The sequence below is a fragment of the Lates calcarifer genome, linkage group LG8 (genome assembly GCF_001640805.2).
Source record: "Lates calcarifer isolate ASB-BC8 linkage group LG8, TLL_Latcal_v3, whole genome shotgun sequence".
In the NCBI taxonomy this organism is placed as follows: Eukaryota; Metazoa; Chordata; class Actinopteri; family Centropomidae; genus Lates; species Lates calcarifer.
Genome location: NC_066840.1, coordinates 7,633,931 through 7,656,446, shown reverse-complemented (window position 1 = coordinate 7,656,446; position 22,516 = coordinate 7,633,931). Strand labels below are relative to the sequence as shown.

The 22,516-nt window shown below is 39.9% G+C and overlaps 1 protein-coding gene across 1 annotated transcript; it reads left to right on the top strand.

Moving 5' to 3' along the window:
* The first annotated feature begins 1,578 nt into the window (after window positions 1-1,578).
* On the top strand, window positions 1,579-21,851 carry tspan17 (tetraspanin 17). The gene is made up of 8 exons (XM_018675559.2): window positions 1,579-2,243; window positions 10,800-10,850; window positions 12,736-12,882; window positions 13,671-13,841; window positions 14,343-14,468; window positions 14,844-14,891; window positions 16,682-16,798; window positions 17,061-21,851. Exons 1-8 carry the CDS (start codon window positions 2,157-2,159, stop codon window positions 17,124-17,126), a joined length of 813 nt encoding a protein of 270 aa, XP_018531075.1. The 5' UTR covers window positions 1,579-2,156; the 3' UTR covers window positions 17,127-21,851.
* Window positions 21,852-22,516: the final 665 nt, after the last annotated feature.

The following is a 22,516-nucleotide window of genomic DNA, read 5'->3' as shown; positions in this document are numbered from 1 at the left end:
TTATTTAAGGAATTTGTTGTGTGTTTATTGTGCACTCGGAGTATCAAAGGTAAAACTTTTGAATTTAGAACTACAGTAATCCTGTACAGTGCCACCTAAAGGTGGATTCATATTTCATTTCGCCCTTACATAACCCCTTACGGCACTTCAACAGCCCCTCAACAGCCCCCCCTTTACAGCTGTCTGACAATCTAGTTAGTATAGTTTGATGCAGTTTAATAGTTGGAGTGAGCTGTCATGAAATGCCAAATTTAAGTCTTACTAACAAAAAACTAACATATGTTCACAAGCTGCCCAAAGCAATGACATATGGACAGGCTCAACCACAGCATTTGCAGACTTGTTTCTTTGGTTTAGTTGTCTAGTGTTTAGCTTTATTGTCAGTGCAACATACTACATATTTGTGGTGACAGTTATTAGACTGAAATGTTCTGAACAGCAACTCCTCAGGGTAAAAAAGAAACCAAGGCCACATTTATCACAGGTTCATAGACTGCCATCTGTAGGACCCCAGACAGAAGTTCAAATGAAGAAACGCTGTTTGAACTGGCTCTGTTCATGCAACTGTTTCTCAAAGTAAACATTTCGTATATTTCACTATTGTCTCTATTTCCTTTTTCAGTAATTTATCATACTATTAAAATGAGGTAATTTCACTTGCAAGAAAATACTCTGGGTAAAATATATAAAAATGAAAGATACAATTTCAATTTAGTATCCACTGTTTATCAATGTATGAATGGATGTCATTCCTAATAGACCCTTTTCAGTGCAGACATTTTAACATGGCATAGCAGGAGAGGCACAGGTGTAATTAATTATCATAATGAATGTTAGTTGCATTGCATTCAGTTGTTCCAGTGCCAGGGCTCTGCTATTATACAAGCTCGTATAATAGCAGAGCCATCATTAATGATGCTATTCACACCTGTGCGTTTGCTGCAATGACAATTCACAATGGTGTGTTGTGAAAAAAGCCTTTCCTCTTCCAGTGTCAGTGCTTAGTATTAATCACACTTGCAGTGATCTTCATTTGCAGTCACAGTGTGGTGAGCACTGTACAGATTGCTACTAACCTGGATGCTCACTTATCATATCCTATGATTACAACCTCTGAGATTCTAGCCAGCTCCTGTGTTGGGAAAAAAGGCAATATCCATGTGTTAGATATCACACAGATCATTCAACTAAAAAAGTGAGAGTCTTGCAAGAGAACTGCAAATAAGGTGAGTCAGCAGCCGGCACAATTGCAGACACACAAACACAAACTGAGCAGTTTCTCCTCCTCCACTACGCTTCTCGTTTTATGTTTGCAGATTTGAGTTGCTATTTATAAATTAGACCATAAGACAAAGAATAGGCCTTACTCTGATGTTCAATTGTAACTAATTTACTGTGGACGGTGAGACTACCAAAATTGTAGCCTGTGAACCATGTAATTAAAATATTTTTTTTCCTCAATTTTGCAGGAATTAAAATGTGAACCTTGGCCGTTCCTGCAGCACCTGGGCATCTATTAACCTAAATATAGCACTTATCCTCTCTGTGCTGATTTAGGGGAGTTAGATATAGCTCATACTCTGCCATAGACCCAGTAATGTGAAGGCCCTCACTAAGACACAAGATGCCGCTCTTGAGGTGAAAAGGGCGAAAGCTAGCGCAGTGGTTTCCTCGTTTGACAGCAGGGGCTTGTTTTACAGCACAAAACAACAAGGATGAAGATTTCAAGCGACGATGCAGCAACAGAGATAATGGAGGAGACGTTTAACTGAAAGCCCCTCAGCTTTATCTCGATGTCCCGGTGTGCGCTACGAAATTAAAGCCAGGCAGCTTGAATATCGACTGAACTGCAGATGAATGTCTGTGCCTTAAGTGTCCCTGGATTTGTTGTTGTTAGCTGCTAATGCTAACCAGAGAAGTTACGAGCTAGCTGGCCTAGCGAGCTAATGGTTAAAGCGAGGAAAAGATAATTAGCCACATATGTTTGGTAAACTTAATGCCGTCCGGCGAGTAAGCTCGGCGTTGTTTAGCTGATGGAGCCAGCTAACCTTGGCTTCAGTAGTTCAAGAACTGCAGCTTTGGCTAAGCTTTTTAAGTACCAGCCGTAGTAGTTAGTTACCTAGCTTATCCCGTTAGCCTCCACTATCACTGGAAGAATGAGTAGAAAACACCATCATATAAAAGGAGCTGAAGTCAGCTGCTGTGTGAAGTACTTCTTATTTGGATTCAACATTATATTCTGGGTAAGTAAACACAGTTTTTGTACGGTTTGCCTGTGGGTATCAAAAGAAGAATAACGCTAATGTGGCTAATTTAAAGTATCATTAAATATTCTGGTAGAGTTAGCTTAACGTTAGCACCGTTTCAATTTAAACGATCCCTGAGGTCTCACTGTTATTCTTTCTTTTTTAACTTAGTTAATTTGAAAAGTACTAAAATAGTTTTCGTCCTGCCATGTGTTGTTGTGTTGTTGTTGGTGGTGGTGGTTGTTTGTTTGGGTTATTGTTTACGTGTGAAAACTTGCATAACAGATTAGCTTGATTGACCCAGAGGGAGTCCCTGATGGATTTTTGGCACAGGGTAATAGTTAGGTGTGCTGCCAGTCTTGATATAAAACATTAACAACCTAAACACTGTTGCCATTACTATATATATTTAATTTCTTGTAGCAGATCACTGCCTTCTTTTCTTTGTTAAGTCTTTTTCTATATTGACCAGTGGGTAGCTTAAACTTTTCCCTCTGAAACTCATGAAATGAACAGCTGGCTAATGGTGAAGAGTAAATCGCAAATGTATCTAGTATCCCTAGATACCTTACTGGCTGATAAAAGTTTCCAGAGGAGTAAAGGAATCTCTGATAGTTGATTATGTAGCAGAGCAGTTGGTGGGGATGACGAAGTAAAAGCAACCAGAGACAATAGCTGGGTTGATGGTGGTTCCTCACCCTGCTTTGACCTGGCAGTAAGCAGTGGCACTATTGTGTTTAAGTTTGAGAAATGGCATGAGTCTCGTTTGTATTGTTAGGCCAGTGGCAAGTGAGCCCTCAGGTCCTTTACAACACTCCCCTCTATCTTTATCCCACCACCCCCCAGTCTGAAAAGTTCCTCTGTTCAGTCTCCCTCACCCCTCCCTCCTCACCCGTCTGCGTTGCCTCTTTGCGACTGGTGTAGTATAATGTCTGTGGGTGAAGGAATGGCGTGTCTGTGTGCCTCTGAGTGTCTTCCCACACACTGTTTGAAGGAAAAAAGCCACACAGGCCTGAATACCACTCAGCCCTCCTCTTTCCAAGGAGCCCTTTTACTCCCTCCACGACTATAGTGTTCGGTCCCTGTGGGACAGCATTGTTTCTCGTCACTCACACGCCCACAAACGCACAAAGAGGGATGGTGGGAACAAAGACTGGGGGGGGAGCACCGGGTGTCATTCTGCTTTTTCTCTCCTCATATGCTTGTTCATGTCAGACTCCTTGGGCACATGGGATTCACATGCAGCTGGGTATCTTCCTATTCCTCCTCCTTTAAATCACCACCTCCTCATTCCTCCCCTTCATACCGTAGGAGCATTACACCATACCTGTGTCATGCAAGGTAATATGAACTGCCAAACATGCCACAAGCCAGAGTTGTTTGTTTGTTTTTTTTTTAAAGAAAAAATGTCCAGATACATTTTACAATTTCCCTCTCAAATGAAAAGCACTCTGTAATTCAGTTGGAGTGAGCAATCAACCAGGAAATATTGAGTCATAGAGCTCTAGTGTTGTGTCTGGCTCATATTGTGTTCTTTCAGACTGTTTGACACTTAGACCAAGCTAACAATCCTATGTCTAAGCTCTCTGTGAAACTGTGGAACAAGTTCCAGCTCGCTGGCTGTTTCCGTTAATAATCACTAGAAGATGTTCTCCTCTTGTCTGTGTGCTGCGAAACTGGATTTGACAGACAAGCCAGTGCATCTCCGAAATAGAGAGAGATGGGGTTTATTCTCCACAAATCAACCCATTTGTCTTTCCCATAGTGATCTTGTCAGGCTTGAAAATGCTGCCTAAATTGAGACAGAATGCTTGTAAGACCCTAAATATTGTGAACAAAATAGAGCAATAAAACCTGGAGCTTTTCTTCTGTGTGTATTCTTCCAGCACCCAAGCTCTCCGTCGACAGCCAGGCTTTCTCACTCCAAGAACAACACACCTTCTCTCGTCCTTAGAATAGACACATTCCTCACATCCACTTAATTAATCACATTTTCTGCCTGAGCTGCTGAAATGTTTGGAGGCTCTGCATGCTGTAATTAAGAGCTTGTTAAGCTGTAACCAAGTTGCTGAATTGGTTGGATGCAGCTTGTGTATTATTAGCCAGCTACAGCTCTAAGTGTCTGTTCACATTTGGCACTGAAATATGCGTTGGGTGATCACATCGCAGGTGGACAGTGTGAATGCAGCCATTAGTTGACACATTGAGATCCTTTTATTTAGCAGTAGTCAGGCTTTCATGGATTTGTTTACTGTTTGTATGCAGTATGCATCTCTGATGCATTTAAGGAAATCATTGTAGATTTTTGCTTTTGTGTGTACTACTAGAGCTGAAATAATTAGCTGATTAGTCAAAAAGTCAATCAACCAAGTAGTCATTTCATTTGTTTATTCAAATGCAATTACTGGTTCCAAACCTTTGCTGGTTCCAGCTTCTCAAATGTGAGCATTCAGTGCTTTTCTTAGTCAAATGGGATATAACTCTGAATACCTTTTTGTTTTTTTTGAAGTAAAACAAATAGTCTTCATGTGTCACCCTAGGCTCTGGGAAGTCACAATAGGCATTGCCACAGTTTTCAGGCAGTATCTCCACAAAATAAAAATAGTTGGTAGGATAATAATTGTTAGTTTTATTGCCAGTGTATAGCATGATAAAACCACCTGAACACAGTTGATGTACACTCACTGAGTAGGTTATTATGAACACCATAATAATACTGCACAGTTTCTCCCGTTGCTCTCAGTCTCAGTTCTTTGTGGCACAGACTCCACAAGATGTTGGATACTTTCCTTTGAAATTCTTGTCCATGTTGACATGATCGCATCAGATAATTTCTAAAGATTTGTTCGCTGTGTATTTACGCTGCCAATCTCCTGTTCCACCACATTCCAAAAGTGTTCTGTTGGATTCAGATCTGGTGACTGTAGTGACTGAAGTACACTAAACTCATTGTCATGTTCATGAAACCAATTTGAGATGACTTTTGCTTTGTGACATGGGGCATTGTCATGCTTGAAGTAGCCATTTGAAGATGGCTACATTGTAGCCATTAAGGGGATTCACAACAGCCGCAGCAGCAGCAGCAGCAGCAGCAATAATCAGACAGGCTGTGGCATTCAACCCATGATGGGTTGAAGGGACCCAAACTGTGCCCAAAACATTCCCCATGTCATTACACCACCACCACCTGCCTGGACGGTTGACACAGGCAGGTGGTGGATTCATGTTGTTGACATCAAATTCTCAGCAGAAATTCAGATTCATCAGACAAAATTATGTTTTTCTGGTCTTCAGCTGTCCAGTTTTTTTTAAACCTATCCCACTGCAGCCTCAGATTTCTGTTCTTGGTTAAATGTATCCATGGCAAGTCAACAAATACCATCTATTTTCTGTTTTCGAGTCTCATGTCTGAGGATGAATGTGTATGTTTTTCTGTTCAGTAGTATTTGCCATCTCCTACAGATAAAATCAAATGTGAACAGGGAGGCAGAGTCCACTCGTCCACTCACAAGGGGATTTTTCTTTTCTGATTTGTTCTGATTTCTGTTCTGATACCCTATGTCAACTGCAGTCTGTCTCAGTTGGGTCTACTCTGCACAATATCTGGATATATCCGGATACAAGATAGTGGCATTGGACAGGATCTTACGCTCTTTCGATTATAGCCTCAGACTCAGCTGTGTAGTCCAGTCCAGTCAGATACATTTTGGACCTGAATCCAACGTTGAACTCTCATATTGCTGCTGTAATTACTCAGCCTCATAGATACATTGATTTTGCAGTATCAAGTGTGGAGAAGTGTTAATGCAAAATGCGTGAAAGTGTAATCTTGCTTTGGAGTCAGACGAGCTTAACATTTTGTTCACCCTGTTGGCAGTGCTGCTGTTATCGTTTCATCAAGAATGACTGCTTGCACGTAGTTGGACACATTAGATATTCAGCTTTTTAGAGAGTCACTGAAAGGCCAGTCACACTTGAGTAAGTCTATACCCTGTGCATTTGTGTGTGTGTCCAGGCAGTGTGAAGCTTGGTTTGTCTGCTAGTTAGTTGGGGTTAATGGGATCAGATGGCTTACGGAGGCATCTTCTCAAGTGTTGATAATCTCTCTGTCCACTTGGAGAAGAACCCCTTTACTCTGGGACACACACATCTTTCAGCAGTACTTAACAGAGAAATAACCTGAACAGCCTGATTTGAATAACAATGCAGATACAAGGACATCTGGTTCCAGACTTTCTTTGTTTGCTTAGTGATAAAACATAGAAGTAAAGTGATAAAGGCACAGGGATTAGATAGGTGGATAAAAATACACACAAGAAAAGGAAACATATTACTTACTAGAGCAGGTGAGATTTAAAGAAACAAATCCTGAGAGGCTTTTAAAACATTGTGTCTCCACACAAACAGAAGCAATGAAGTGTAAACTAAGCAAGAACAAACAAGGACTCAGTGCTGAACCATCCTTGGTTTCATTGCTAAATTGTTGATGATTTCACTTGTGAGTACATGGACATGAATGGAGAATGTGCATTTTTTGGTTCAATTTTCTCTTTGTTTTTATCTACTGCTCAGCAATACAAGCACTGATTATCTAGACAAGGCTTTTTTTTTATCTCAGGATGGCAGTGACAGAGTTTAGCACAGGTTGTGCATTTCATTGCCACCAGCTAACCTGAACTGGACTCTGGCTGTGGGAAAAGTTAGATGAAAGCAACGCAAACACCACACAACGGCAGGTTCAGTTCAGTTTCAGTGTACTCATTCAGTCAAATTCACTGGAATCCAAACCTTATTGTCCCGTGAAGGAAGCTGGCTTTGGAGATAGGGCTTTAAAGACACACACACATTATATGGTTTATCAGAACATGGTTTCTAAATATACAGCTTAGTGGTACTGTGAGTTAATGGTCAAATCTTTTTTCTTGATAGTGAGATCAAAAAGGAAAGAAATTTAGTTTAACTTGAATTTTGCTTAAATTTTCTGAAGTTTCAGTTTACAATTTAGGTTTTTGTTCAACATTTTTCCCTCTCTGAAAAGGCTCAGTTATTGTGTATTATATAGATAAAATTAATAAAATACTCGGTGGCTGAAAAAGAGATGGTAAGCCAAAACGACTGGCTACCAGGCATGGATTCCTCCATAGCTGTCTCACTTAATGCTGCTTTCAAGGTCGCCCTAAGCGGTGGCAGGGGGAAATCTAACTTGACGTGCATTGAAGTACATTTGACCGGAAATAATAACAAAATTGTCCATATAACAAAAGTACTTTTCTGCTGTCTGGATGGTGTTTTATTTTAGAAGCACCCGGGTGAAGAGGTCTTTTTTCCCTTTCTGCTTTATTGGATAGTTCATGGTAGAGAAGAAGAAGGAGAGATGGGAACAGGGCAGCGGAGTGTCTGTACTGAGGCATCAGGATGGTTTGTAATTGATGATTTGAGCAATCAGACATAAGTGTATTTATTTTAAGTGCCTATAATTTACATGAATCACTGCATGATAAACAGTAAGACCCATGACATCAGTCAGTATGGACTTTATAGTACTAAATGTTGCATGTCTGCAGCTCTGGTATCATCAGAAATGTCTCCTTTCCCCAAAACACTGTGTATGGATACTTCAAAGCACTTGAAGGCAGCACTAAATTCTGGTAATGTTCCTTCTCAAATTCAAGCTCTTTTAATCATCTCACTCAAATACAAGCTTTGTGTGTGTGCCAGATATTATCCTTTGAAGCTTCATCGACTCTTTGTGATTTCCTATAGAGGACAGAGTAATGGGAGTGTGACAAGAAGAACATCAGCCATGTGGGCAGACAGTGTCTACCTTCAGAAAATACAAAGTAATATATCTGTAAATGTAACTTTCTTAATTTCTTTTCCTTGTCGGGCTGCATTAAGATTAGTCTTACATCCTCAGTGGGACCGCTACAGACGGGGCATCAAATCCTCTCTGATAGAGGCAGCAGATTGTTCTTATTCTAGCATTTTATTTCTGATTTTTGGAGTGCCAATAATTCCTCAGTTCAATGCCTATGTTGAGTGATTTCTAGACAATATGTGTTCAAAATTCAAATTGTTTGAGGAAAGCATCCTGGTGGTAACCTCTGGGAATTTTCAACTCTAAGGGCTACCACCTCAAAATGCAACATTCATTTTGGTGTCTGTGAGGCTGCATCATCTCATTTGGATAGAAGGCAGAGGTTCTGTTTTGCCTTCAGGTTATTCCAAGGACACTCCTTCATGGCTGTGTCCTTAGAAAGTTTCAGGCCCTGAATTGGGAAGCAGCAAGTCACAAATTGCAGCCAAGAAGTCACACCCAGTTATATAACACATACAGGTGCTGCGCCGTCCCACAAGGACTGGAAAAACTTCATTCAGTGACATCCAGACATAATTTATTTTTCATCTGAAAGTAAAGTTAGAGTCCCGTGCTTGCTGCTTGACAAAGACAACTGAACATTTACAAAATACAACTTGAGTTCATTGTGTATTAGATACAGACTAGTATTAATATTGTATCACCTTAGTTCTGGTGCTGTGATTTTTTTTTTTACAGTCTGGTGAGCGTTGTCAAAACACACAAACAGCACTCTACCACAAAGGTGAACATGCATAATTGTTCCCCCCTTCCCTCCATTTAAAATTCAATTGAAAAATGATTGTTTTTTAGGCTATAGTCTGTGCAGCTGTTGAACTGTTTTGCATTATACAAACAGGTGTGTCTGCTGTTCTACCTACACTCATTGGTTTGAATAGGGTGGACAAAATAATAATATGAACACCTGTCAGCATAACACAGTGCAGTTAAAAAGCACTACATCATCCAAAATGAACATACAGATAAACATTAAAACGTAAAGGAAAGTAGGATTTCTTACATGACTGTGGTATCAGATGGCATTAGTTTTTGCAGGGTGTTCCTAATAAACTGAGAGCTAAGTGTATATTCCTGCAGTAGCCAAACCCGATAGAGCTGCTTAAATGGTTTTGTATTTTCCATTGCAAATTAAATTATCACAATTAATTATCAAAAAACATTGGCCACATTATACCACTCCCATTAATGGATTTGTTGTAGTTGGAGATTATCCGCTATGCAGTATGTAGAAAGCTATTCTGTAACATAATACTTAAGGAGGAGTTGTATAATTGTAGTTTCCATGCTGTAAAATGATATTGTTTTCTCTGTCACAGTTTTTTGTGCTCGCTTTAATCTGTGTGGATTATTTAGAGTCAGAAGCTAAAGGGTTTAATACTCCCACTCTGTCAGTCTAATCTCTTTTAACTGATCTCCACCTGCTGACCTCGTCTCTTCCTGCATGTCAATTTCCATCGAAGCCACCACACCCTTCACTACAACCACTTATGTAACTACCAGGCCTACTCACCAGCACCCTGTCAGAGTTACTGCTGCTGTTGTTGTTTGGCATACTGTCACATTGTTGGTGTTGTTATGTGTGCATTGACAGGTTGCCATCGTTTCATTTGCTGCCCTCGATTTAATCAGCTTCCCAACAATATGATTTAACCCATTTTCAATGGAGCTATTATATTTCAGGCTCTGTAGTGTGTCTCAGTTAAGTTGATTACTACCACAAATCTCTTAGGAATGACATTTTGTGACAGCTTAGCAGTTGATAAGACAATAACATTATATGGGTGAAACCACACTACCCAGAATATTCTTTTTCTTTTTCTTTTTTTGTAGCATGTAGCCTGATTAGTATAATGTTGAAGCTTTACTGCTGTTTTTGTATAATTTTGGATATTTACATAGGGTGGTCAAGTACTGTGGCCATCTCAGTACAGTCAGCCTGTACTTTCTGAAGTTGGCATGTTTTAAACTGCGAGCCCTACATTCATCCTTCCCTTTGGCAGGAGGCTAATACCAGAGGGATTTTCCTTAACTCTCAGGATATCACATCCTCCAGCCTCTTAAGCGGCCCAGAGCAATGACTCTAACCTGCAATAACCTGCAGATGTAGCCTAATGATTCACTCTCTCCACAGTGAGTTAAAAGAGGTTTTTTGAGAATTCACTTTTGTTTAAAGGCTCTAAAAGCCAATTTTCTCAGTTAGCTTCTTTCTACAAGTGGTAGGAGTTCTACTTGAACGCACTATTATCTGCTAGTTTTAGAAAAGTACTGGTTATTTTGAGATTTCTGTATTTGTGATTTGGCTGGGCTCCTCTCATGTTTATGGTGTAGGCAAGGCTGTGTTGGGAAAAGGTGATGTCATGGATTACTAAAGATCAATTAGAGTTTAAGTCTGAAGGCAGTTGTTGGGTTGTTTACATATATTGCCACGGAGACACCACTGTAAATCAAATGTGATCAAACCACACCCATGCATTCTTGATAGAATAAGTTCATCTTGAGTGCTATCTTTTGAGTGAGTCATTTTTTCCTATCTGTAATTTCAGTTGATGCTCATTAAGTCTCAAATATTTCATGATACTCCCAAAAACTGGGAGGACTTGAAGTGGGTCTAACTGATGAGTACTGCTGCTTTCTGTCTGACAGCAAATCCTCTTCTGTGTGCTTTTGTTTTACAGTTACTAGGAGCAGCATTCTTGGGCATAGGCTTGTGGGCATGGGCGGAGAAGGTAAGTATAAACACATGCACACACAAACACACACTGGTGAAGCGCAACTCGACTGCCTCTGTAGCATAGTTCAAATTTTTCCCCATGTTCCGGCTGGAATAAGCTGGAAGTGCAATTTACAGGAGTTTGGAGTTTGGATGGAAACACAGCTTTTGAGAGGAGTGGTGTGGAAAAATAGAAGCACCATTCCTGTAACACTTTGTACCACTTATATTCTTATTACCCGATAATGGTCCTGCTAAAGTCAGCTCAGGAAATGAGCTGTGTTGCTGCAGCTCCTGTGTGATGTGTAACTTTTTAAGATTTGTTGAGTCTGTGTGAAGCTAATGATTTTCCAATAGTTGAACAGGAGCTAGAAATGCGTACAAATGCAAACTCGTTTGACTCACAGCCTTCAGGAATGTTAATGTCTTGTGTGTGTACAACAGTCTGTCACAAAATGAACTGGGCCTCCAGATTTGTATGGAAACTGGCTCCCGTTTATTTTCCACCGTGTACAGGCTACAGATGTCAGGTGCTGCCATCAACCTCTCATGTGCAGTGCATCATGGCAACATTCAAAACTTCCGTCAATGGAGTTCACAGCCAATTTGTTCATTAATTAGCAAGAAATTGTACTAGTCAGTTCAGTAAACGCTGCACCACTGTGGAAGCATGTACTGATTAGTAACGTCTGGTCATGAACTCTGTGAAAATAGGCCTGTACCAGAGTACCTTTTGTGGAACAGAGTGAATAATTTAAAGGGATTTTGCCAGATGATGAATAGTGGGCACTGGAAAGGCATGGTGAGTTTGTGTCTCAGTGACTAAGTTGATTAGTTTCAAGCACACTGCATGTAGCCAGACTACATTATTGTTTCAGGGCCTCATGCTTAAATTCAAATGAAGGCAGTTTATTCTGCACCAGTGCCATAAAAACACAAGAATGCAGCATTGTCCCATAGCTGTGCCCTAGCTCAGTGCAGGGGCAGCTTAACTTAAGCAGTATTAGATTTCAGTTACTCAGGCTTTAGTGTTTGACATGTGCACTATACTGTATGTGACAAGCAAACAGGATGTCAGAGCTGAGAGCAGGTGCCCACATTTACAGGCAGTAACTCTGGTGGGTTCACTTTGGATGAGAAATATATGAAGAGATCGAGAGAGACCATGTATGAATCGGAACACTCGTTACATTTTAACAAGCTTTTGTACCCACAAACATCGCACCCAATATTGCGCTAACCAGTGACACCTACTCATCTTCCACTGAGCCCGCTCTTTGGCTTCAAGGTGTAATATATGCTTGAGAAATGGGCCATTAGCTCAGATAAAACATGGCTTTGTCAGTGTAAGGCGGGATGCAGACCAGAGACTGACAGGAAAACATGTTGGAAAGACTGTGGCTGCGGGGCTGCTGGGACAGGATATGCAGAGAGGAAGGACAAATGTCTCTATGTGAATGTTTGCAGAGGGCCCTGAACTGTGTGTCTCCTGATAAAGTTATTTATTTTGCTGGCTGGACAGAGATCTGCCAGAGAGTGAAATTGCATTGTAGATAAACTGATGAAAAAAAATCCTCTGGGGGGTTGTAATTTTATTTAGAAAGTAACACATTTGATAGATACCATTCTGATCATATAACAGTATTGCCTTTTTAATAGATTTTTCCGCTGCATTTCTGCATCTCTGAACAGTACAACCCCAGTTGGCCCCTTGGCTGAGTCATTGATTAAATTCTCACTTTTTCTCCTTTACATCATGCACTCTTTTCAAGGTTAACTGTGTTTTTATAGAAAGAGAAATTTTGATGAGACCCTGTAAAAGAGACAGTGCGGATTCATTTGGGAAGTATAATAGTTAGAATTTTTTACCACTCTCTTTTGTCTTTCTTCCTTCCCCTCAGGGCGTGCTGTCCAATCTGTCATCCATCACAGATCTGGGGGGCTTCGACCCCGTGTGGCTCTTCATCGTTGTAGGAGGGGTCATGTTCATCCTGGGCTTTGCCGGCTGCATTGGAGCACTCAGAGAGAACACCTTCCTACTCAAATTTGTAAGCCAGCTCCTGATTTTCAGAGCACAGACACCTTTTTAACCACTTCACACCCCTTAGATCTGCGCTTCACACCAGAGCTGAGGCTGTCAGTGCAGCAGGTGTCCCTTTGACTCATCCTAGCCAAATGTTCTGGGCGGTTGCATGGCACAAAGATGTGTTATCTCATCACTAATCCAGCTCTTTTTTCATCAGGAAGTAATCAGACACATAACCATTCCTCATAGGCCACCAAAATGTCTCCTGTGTTGACCAATGTGTTCTTCATCTGCGCCTTGTTGTCACCACCGTTTTGAGAGGTTTATTTGTGTTAAGCTGTATTGATAACAACACATGTCTGACCGAGACAAACTTGCCTTGTTGCTGGCTGTGATTCTGAGTAGCTATTAACTCCAGCCGATGTCCATTAGCAGCAGTAAGTCAGGCGTCAGAGTGAGCAGCTAATGTGGCTTTTGTGCATTTATCATTAGCCCTGTCTCCTCCTACATTTACTGTAAAGGGATGATATAACGGTACCTCTGGGACTGCGGTATTTGTTGCCATGCTCTCACTCAGCAAATCAGGACAGGCCTTACAGCCAGACCTGCACAGGGACATTACGTCAGAGCTGTTGTCCTTTTTCTTCTTGTATAAGAAATACTAGGAAAAAACATTGTTCTGATCCTTTACAATACAGGATTATCTTAGGCACACCCAGATTCCCTGATTGAAGTGACGGATTTACTGTTTTCTGTTTGTTTGTGTGTGTGTGTGTGTGTGTTCACCCCTTTGTGTGTGTCTCTTTCCAGTTTTCTGTGTTCCTGGGTTTGATCTTCTTCTTGGAGCTGACTGCAGGGATCCTTGCCTTTGTCTTTAAAGACTGGATCAAAGACCAGCTTAACTTTTTCATCAACAATAATGTCAAGGCCTACCGCGATGATATCGACTTGCAGAATCTTATTGACTTTGCCCAGGAATATGTGAGTCCACACCTACCGGCTGAAAGTTGTGTGTCACTAACAATATTAAAAAAAACAAAATGACAACTTCCTTAAACATCTTATGTTTCTTGGCTGTCACTACCTTCTTTAGAAATGTTGTTGTTTATATGTGTTTATATACTGATGTTGATTCTGCTCAGTTTTGGGCAGAGAGAAGAATGAGTCAGCTGCTGCAGCTGTGCAGTAATTCTCATGATTAATGTGATTGTATTTCCTTCAAATGATTATCCAATTATATGAATGAAACAGTTTAGATAATTGGCTCCCATGTGAAAATGCTGGGCTCTGTCATGTTGCACTATAAAGGCGATTAGATCCGCTGTTGTCTCTCCATTTGAGTCTCACTATCTGTAGTTGGTACCCGCCCAAGCTGACCTGAGCCAGACTCTAAATAGCTGTTTCAAGACCAGATCAGAGAAAATAAATCTGTCCGTTAGCCAGAATTGGCCGTTTAATCTCCTGTCTTTGCGGCTGTCTCAGTGGTCATGCTGTGGAGCTCACGGGCCCGACGACTGGAACTTGAACATCTACTTCAACTGCACTGAGCTGAACCCCAGCAGGGAGCGCTGTGGAGTCCCCTTTTCCTGTTGTGTCAAAGACCCTGCTGTGAGTGTCACTCAACAATAATAATACATGATTAATTGTGCATAATCACACACACACACACATATATATAAATATATATATATATATATATAATGATTGTAATTAATAATCTAAGACAAATGCAGCTACATTTCTTTTAGTGTGTGAGTTAATTTAGTATTCTTGTAGGATGTATTTAGATTGTACCTGAAAATGGTCAGCTTTTTCAAGCAAATGATAATGACCCCAATATCTACTTATTACTCTCCACAACAGTCAGTTATTATTTCAATGTCACGCAGACATACAACATATCAAACATATCAAACCCTGACCAGTAGATGAAATAGTAATATTAGAATCTAACACACATTCTTGTGTTCTTCCATCTTACAGGAGGATGTCATCAACACACAGTGTGGTTATGATGTTCGACTTCAAGGGGTTGGTATCTATAGACATGGCTCTACCACTTCTGATCTTCTAGAGGCCTCTATATACTTAACCTTACCTATACTTAACTCTTTTAGAGGTCTGTACTTTATATAACGTGTCATATACACAAGGTTAAGAATACAGAGACTCACACTGTTATTCTGTTTTAAGGATGTAGCTCTCTGAATATTAATACAGTGCTTTATGACAAAAAATAAATCAAAATAAATCTTGATTTTAGAAGTCCAATAAAATTATGGCAGTTAAACAGAACCCGTTTCCTTTCACTATATAGTCAGTGGCAGTCATGGAGCATGACTGGCAGCCAGTGCCAGCCTTTCTGGTTAAACTGACACAAGGCTCCTGAGTGGAATTACTCCTGAGGGCCAGTTGATTGACAAGCTGCAAACTTGTGTGATTGGAACGATCTAAGCAGTCGTTGAGGGCGGAATGGCAAGCGGGTTCATTTTGTGTTTGTGGGCTTGATTACTTGTTTCAGTCCCTCAGTAAATATGGACCAGCGTTTGAAATAAATAACTTTGAATTGAACCATTCAAATTTAGATTTTATAGCTCCTTTATTTAACACTGTTGAAGATTTTCAAGAAAAAACTCTTTTTTTGAAAATAGAAAATAACAGATTTACCTAGAAGCAGTTGGCCAACACGGCAGATACAGAGAATGTTAAGGGTTAAGTAGCTCATGGACTCCTCTGCATGCTTCTAGCCTTAATAACAGATTGTTCTTCTAACAGGGATAATTAGGCTCCAGTTATAGCCTAGAGAGCAGCCTTACTACACTCTGTAATTGGCAACTCAGTGGGTTTTGCCAGTCTGTTCCCTTTTCCTCTGTGTGTGGGTGTGGTGGTTACAACTCACTGCACTGCAGTCAGAAAGATTGCTGTTGCTAGGCACACTGCAATACAGTGAATCACCTGCCACTGAGTTGGTATGAATTAATTTTCTCCGTGTGCTCTTGTGCTAACGCCCTGGCCATTGACATTTTGCTGAAACTATCAGCGATGTGCAGTAAGTTCCTGTGTGTCTTTTTTTTTTTCGTGGAGTGCTGAGAGAGAGGAAGAGCGGGAGACATGGGGAGGACAGCAGAACAACAAAGGCAGAGGGTTGAAATAGCTTCTAAGGAAGTTCACAGCCAGAACAACATAGTGTTTCCTGCTTTTTTATTGGCTGCCAAAGGGGCTCTCTTTACCTCCCATTGGTTAAAAGATTTCAGAGAATAAAGGGTTTGCCTGGTTGACTCGTCTTGAAGAGTAACAAAGAGAGCATTGTATATAGTCTTGTTCACACCCATTCTTATCCCCCTTTTTAGTGTCTATGCAGCTCTAAATTACACCTTTTTATTTCCATCTGTGAATAGACCTCATACATCATCGCCTGAATGTCACAACGCAAACAGCCATCTGTCCAGTAACAGGAAACAGATCCTGCCTATTTGTTCAGTCCAGACAGGGTCCACAGAGAAACTGAACACACCACCTTGATGTTCTCCATGATATCCGGACACTGACACGTTGTAATTTTAAGAGTGACTCAGCTATCATTCACTCCTCATGCCCTCTTCAGCGATGAAGGAGTCAGTGGGCAAAATGCTATCTGTGTTTGTTTTGTCCGGCATTAGTCATAGATCAGAGTTCAGATGTTTGTTTAAATTTTGCAAAAGGTCAGTGTCTCCTCTGAGAGCTGGTGAATTTAATGTGATTGTTAAAAAAACAAAAAAAAAACCCAAACTAATTTAGTCCTATTTTAATGTTATTCAAATCTGTTCTTTGTTTTTGTAAAGGAACTGGATCGGCAGAAATATATCTATACTAAGGGCTGTGTGGGACAATTTGAGAAGTGGCTTCAGGACAACCTGATCATTGTAGCTGGAATCTTTGTTGGTATTGCACTTTTACAGGTAAGAGGTCCTTGTTTGTAGATTATTTTACTTGGCAACTCTAACCTGAGGAAACTTAGTGTATTTGAAATTTACCTTAAGCAAACAATGTGTATGGGTTATGATTTTATGTCATCACTTCCATCTAGTGGTGAGACCAGGCAACATCGATCAAACTCCTGCAGTACAGCAGTCTGCTCCTTTTTTTAGCTATGAGTTGTATTCTAATCTTACTTTAAGTTAGCATCACTTAGTCTAATGTCCAGTGTGTGTTCCTCTTCAGATTTTTGGTATCTGTCTCGCTCAAAACCTGGTCAGTGATGTCAAAGCTGTCAAAGCCAACTGGTGACAGGAGAGGTGAAGCGAGGGAGCCCTGCCCCTCAGGCCCACACCACGTCAACACAGCACACAAACAGTCCCATCCAGCTGAGGATGGAGAACCGTGAGCATTCAACTCTGTCCACTTTGCCACTGAGCTAAGCAGCACATACACACTCTTAACACTAGCAGACAAGCAGACACAAAGCGTTAACTTCCCTGTTTATCAGTGACACTTGAAAGGGGGTGGGGGGGGGGGGTGTCCCACTCAAACCAAACAGTCAACTCTTTGTTTACCACTCAGCTGGGATTTTAACCCAAATATACAGAGGACGGCCCTGCCTACATCAGAGTTAGATTCTGTTTTTCTGTTTCCTCTGATTTTGTTCTTTGGACAAGTGTATTTATGGGGCGCAGTTGCACAAGGACTCCTGTCAGCTGGGAGATTTGAGGCCGTGGATGAAAGTATGAGACGACAAGAAATCACTAAGGAGGAGGGAACAACAAGTATCATTTTTTTAGGTCAAGTCTTACTTTGTCACAGAGCCTCTGACCCACCCAGCGAGGGGTTGAATAGCTCCTCTAAAAAAAAAAGGGCCTGTTTTGAACATGCTCGTTTCCCACTTCCTACTGTAGAGGATGGTGGGCGGCTGGCTGGCCGGCCGGCTGGCCAACAAACACACTAATCCCTCTGCGTATCATTGTTCTCCATCATGACTTTTTATGACCACTGAAAAGACTCTGAAAAGATACCAGCTGGTCATGTCTACAACTTCAAACCATTTCAGGAAATTTAAATCCTAACTCAAAATGTTTTTTAAAAAAAGTGCCATTAATTTCCAGTGATATGTTTGTCTCCTTCCTGTTCTTTACATGGAATTCTCTGCACCCCGCCCCACAATACCTCAGGGCCTGGCCGAAAATATATGCTGTCTGCCACCGGTTTAAAGCATATCTTTTTTTTTTTCCATCCATGTCTGTTAAATTTAGGCTAACTTAATGCAGAAAAACACTGACAGTTCTTTGAAAGTTGCCCTGTTTTCCCTGCAGTAATTGTATTATCTGTTGATTCACTGAAGGATATTGAATTATATTATGTGGAATGGCCTGGTGTGGTTAGGAACGTAGGTTCATGCTAAAGAGGGAAAAGGGTTTAATGATAGAGTTTGTTGTTTATCTCTGAGCATCCCTCAGGCACATGGGATTGCTGGTTTGGGGCCTTTTTACTTGACTTATGTTACCGCATTTGTCTTACGCTTATATGTCGTCCTTTGCATTATGAAATGACTTTGTCTGTTCTTAAAGATGTCTTTTATTCATCCTTTATCTCCTGTCTTTTCATAGACACAGATTTATATCCTGGGGTAATTTTTTGACTTCAGCAGGCACCTGTTTTTACCTCTGACCCATCAGTCAACTGCAAAATATCTTCTTATTGTTGATGTTGTTAGCAGTCCTAATGGAGACCAAATGATATCAGCTGGCCACAAGCTAACTGCCAAGGTTTTATCTGGCTACAATTCAGATTTTATTAGGAATGCCAACAATAACAAAAAGCATTTCTAGATAGCCAAAATGTGAATTTATTGTCCCTTTATGTGGGAAGTGCCAGTTGAAATGAGAAATCAAACAAAAATTAAAAAAGGTCTAAGTATCGCTTTTAACTTTAATTCAATGTTGTGTCTTTTGTTCGGACTGTTTTTTTTTTTTTAAATAGAATAGTAAATACATGCTGTTATCTTTGATATTAGCAACAGTGTCTATAACATGAATGCTGCTTTAACTTTGACTAGATTATTGATATGTAGTGCAGTAACCAAGCTAATAACAAGTGTCACATGATGGCATTTGAACAAAATGCCATGTTGTTATTGTTTCCAGGCTGAGGAAATTCAGATTATTTCTTTCTCCAGTTTACACTTTGTACTCAGCTTATGATGCCCTTTGTTGTTCATTACAGAAAAAAACTCAAATTACAAATTCACAGCTTTTCATCCTGTCCATCCACACAGTGTGTAGTTATAACTGGGTTCACTTGATCATTTTATACATTATTCTCAGCATTATTACATTATTTTCTGGTTGTAGCAGTGTCACTCACATACATAGCACAGGCAGTATTTTGGTGTGATTTACTTGAGCACACACAGATCCATATACACAGATGTAGAAAAAAGCTTGTTTTGAATTGCAATGCACACACACACAAGTTGAAAGATGAGTAGCATTAATATTCTGTGAACAGTACAACAAAACTTTTCCTGCTTCACTGAGTCTGTCTCTAGAATATATATATATATATATATGTATATATATATATATATATATATATATATAGGAGTTCGCTCAGTAACAGCACCTCATGATTGCCTGCTGCGTGTACATGTCACATGTTGCTTTCACCCACTCGCTTCCTGTTACCGCACTACCTGATCTGACTGCACCTGTTTTCGGAGCCTGTCATTTTGATGTATTTTTAAACACAGGGCTCCTCTGCAAAAAGAGAAACACAAAACAAAACAGCAGCCATTTGAATTTAGGCGTCAAGAATGCACAAAGAGAATAGATCCAGTAGAGCTCGGTGCATCTGTGCTGGAATGACTGAGCCTTAATGACGTGTCTAAGATGAAATGGATGAGTTTCCATAGGAGAAGCTCATTCATTTCAGCACTTCAGGTGTAATCAGTGAGTAAGAGCCTCCAGCAATATGAGAGAACTAATTTTTTTTTCCTCTTTTCCTTCAGATCAAATGTAGAAACAGCTCCAGGATAAAACACAACATACAGCTCTAGCAAATTCTCACCCAAAGTTGCAATGTTTGCCTGATGTGACATGATTTCCTCTTTTTTTCTGGCTTCATTCTGTTATGGTAAATGTGTGTGGGCTTCTTTGATTTCACTAACTGTTGTAAATCAATCTGTCCCACTCCGGTCTAGAAGATGAGGATGAAACCAGTGGAGTTTTTTTACCACCTCACCTTCCTGGTTTGATCTTTTGAAAAGTGGGTTGAAACAGATAATGTGTGATTAATTAGTTCAACAAATCTTTGAAGTTTTTTCTTTTTTTTTTTTTAAATCACCCCTAATTGGAAGTGTTTGCTCAGGGTCTTAAACACCCCTTCCCCTCTTTAAAAAAAAAAAAAAAACCCTCTGCTTATGCATGCGAGGAGATTCTGTGTTATATATGGTAAAATAGAGGGGCTGCTGCCTTTTGAGTGATGCTGAGGATCTGGCTGAAGGCAGATGGAGGCCACGGGTGTCAGTTTTGCTGCAGCACAGAGCTGCAGCTCTTAGACAAAAAGCACTCCCGCTCTCTGTCTCTCTGTCTCTCTCTCTCTGTCTCTCTCTGTCTCTCTCTCTCTCTCTGCAGCCACCGCCATGTCTGGATGGATCTGCCAATAATCAGACAGTCACCTTGGTAATGAGGACTATAGTGCCATAATAATCTGTAGTAGCCGCATGGCAGGACTTTTATATGTAGACTCTACAAAGGTGTGTTTGTTTTAACAGCTTTGCGTAGCTCCGGTTTTGTATTCCTCTTATATGGGGGGACAATACCAATTATGCTTTGTCCTTTATCATAATGGCCTTGCATCATGAAACACCCTCTTAATTTCTCTGCTTTCTCTCTGGACAGTTAAATCATTCCCAAGGAGGAGCCTTATGCATACCATGAATGTATAAGTCTGTATCAGCATGGACCTACTGCTCCACGCTCAGTTAGAAGTTATCTTTACCCTTATGCAGTGCAATGCACAACACAAATGAAGTGTAGGAATGTGAATAAAGAGTTGTCTTTAGCAATGTTCTAGATGTTATTCTGCGTCTTACATTTTTAAAATTTATGTTTTAGTGAGCATGAGAGCAAGTGAGCATTCCATTTCTTCTGTTTCCAGCCGTGTGTGCAGACCGATGTGGACATTTTATATGCAGTCACAAAGAATTTTAATCACAAGATACAACCAGTGAAATAGTGGTCTGGTTTTTAATATCTCCTCAGTAGCTGTAAATATAGATCATTTATAAATATCATTAAAAATCATCACCTCTCTTTTAGTTTTGATAATCCTCCATTGATATAAAACTTCTTTTGCTACACTTACATTCATAAAAGATTTGACTGAACTTTTAAATTTTATCTATGTGATGCAAAGTGATAATCTGTCCTGTCATCCTTCTCCAAGCTTTTAAGTCTGTCTCGAGGCATTTTCTGTTGATATTTCTCTCAAAAGTGATCAGCACATCAGACATTCACAAATCTTACCTCATCGCGTGCAGACGCTGGTCACATCAGAGCACAAAGAAGCAGCATAATTAACTTGCTTGTGATTATATTAACAGCATAATCACAGTTGTTAGTGCTGACATTTTCATTCCAGGTCATGACATTTGATCAAAGTGTTAATCTGAGTGGAATGAAAAAGTATTTTGTTAAGTTGTTGATGGGTTCTTTTATGGATACAGTAGTGATCTAATGGTCTTTTATTCACAGAGAAACAGCTCTAAATATCTTTGTTCAGTTGGGCAACAAAACCATTTTTTCCTTAGTTTTACTTCCATTTTGTCCATCTTCAGTTGTGTTTCCAGAATACGACAAACAAAACTATACTGTTGATCCATCCTTTCAGTTTAGACCCGTCCTCCCTGATGGGCAGCCTTGTAAAGAAATGTAAATGAAAACTGTGGGACATGGTCTGTTACACTGTATATTGTGTTAAAATATGCCTTTCATATATTAAAGGATTTAAGATAACAGAGCAGTTGTTGGTTTGTTTGTTTGTTTGTTTTTTAATTAAGCAATCGTGGACAGTAAGTACATTTACTCAAGTGTTGTATTTTATAATTAGGAGGTGATAGTACTATTTCCATTTTATGTTTTTATCATTTATGTGCTTCTGCTCCACTACATTTAGATGAAAAATGTGTGCATTTTATTCAGCTACATTTGTTTGATGTGTAGTGACAGATTATTTTACAGATTAGGGTTGTACACACAGCACATATGATGAGTTAATGAAATATAAATATTCTATAAAAATAATTTGTAATGGACTAAAAATGTAAAAAAAAAAAAAATAGTTTAACTGTATCTCAGTCTCAGCTACTACATTAAAATGTTGCTCATATGTGAATGCATCAGTAGTCATAATCCAAAAATATGTCAGAATAACTATTTTACTATTTATACTTACAGTTGCTGATAACAGTTCTTTCACATTTTGTATGCAGGACTTGCAGGAGTTTGTGGTATTCAGACTTTTACTTTCCTCCCCTGCTGAACTCAAGGGGAGGGTCAAGCAGCTGTGCACAGACAGTGACTAAAATGAATTCCACAGTAATTGTCCTACTTAACAGTGGAATGCTATCTTTTTATAAGGATTTTCTGTGATTAGGAAATGTTTTAATTCATCATATGATGGAT

Excerpts from the sequence above, each read along its gene's own strand:
- tspan17 (XM_018675559.2), top strand. The coding sequence starts at position 2,157 with ATGAGTAGAAAACACCATCATATAAAAGGAGCTGAAGTCAGCTGCTGT. Across the intron at positions 13,842-14,342 it reads TTGACTTTGCCCAGGAATAT|TGGTCATGCTGTGGAGCTCA; the intron begins GTGAGTCCACAC and ends CGGCTGTCTCAG. Across the intron at positions 14,892-16,681 it reads ATGATGTTCGACTTCAAGGG|GAACTGGATCGGCAGAAATA; the intron begins GTTGGTATCTAT and ends GTTTTTGTAAAG.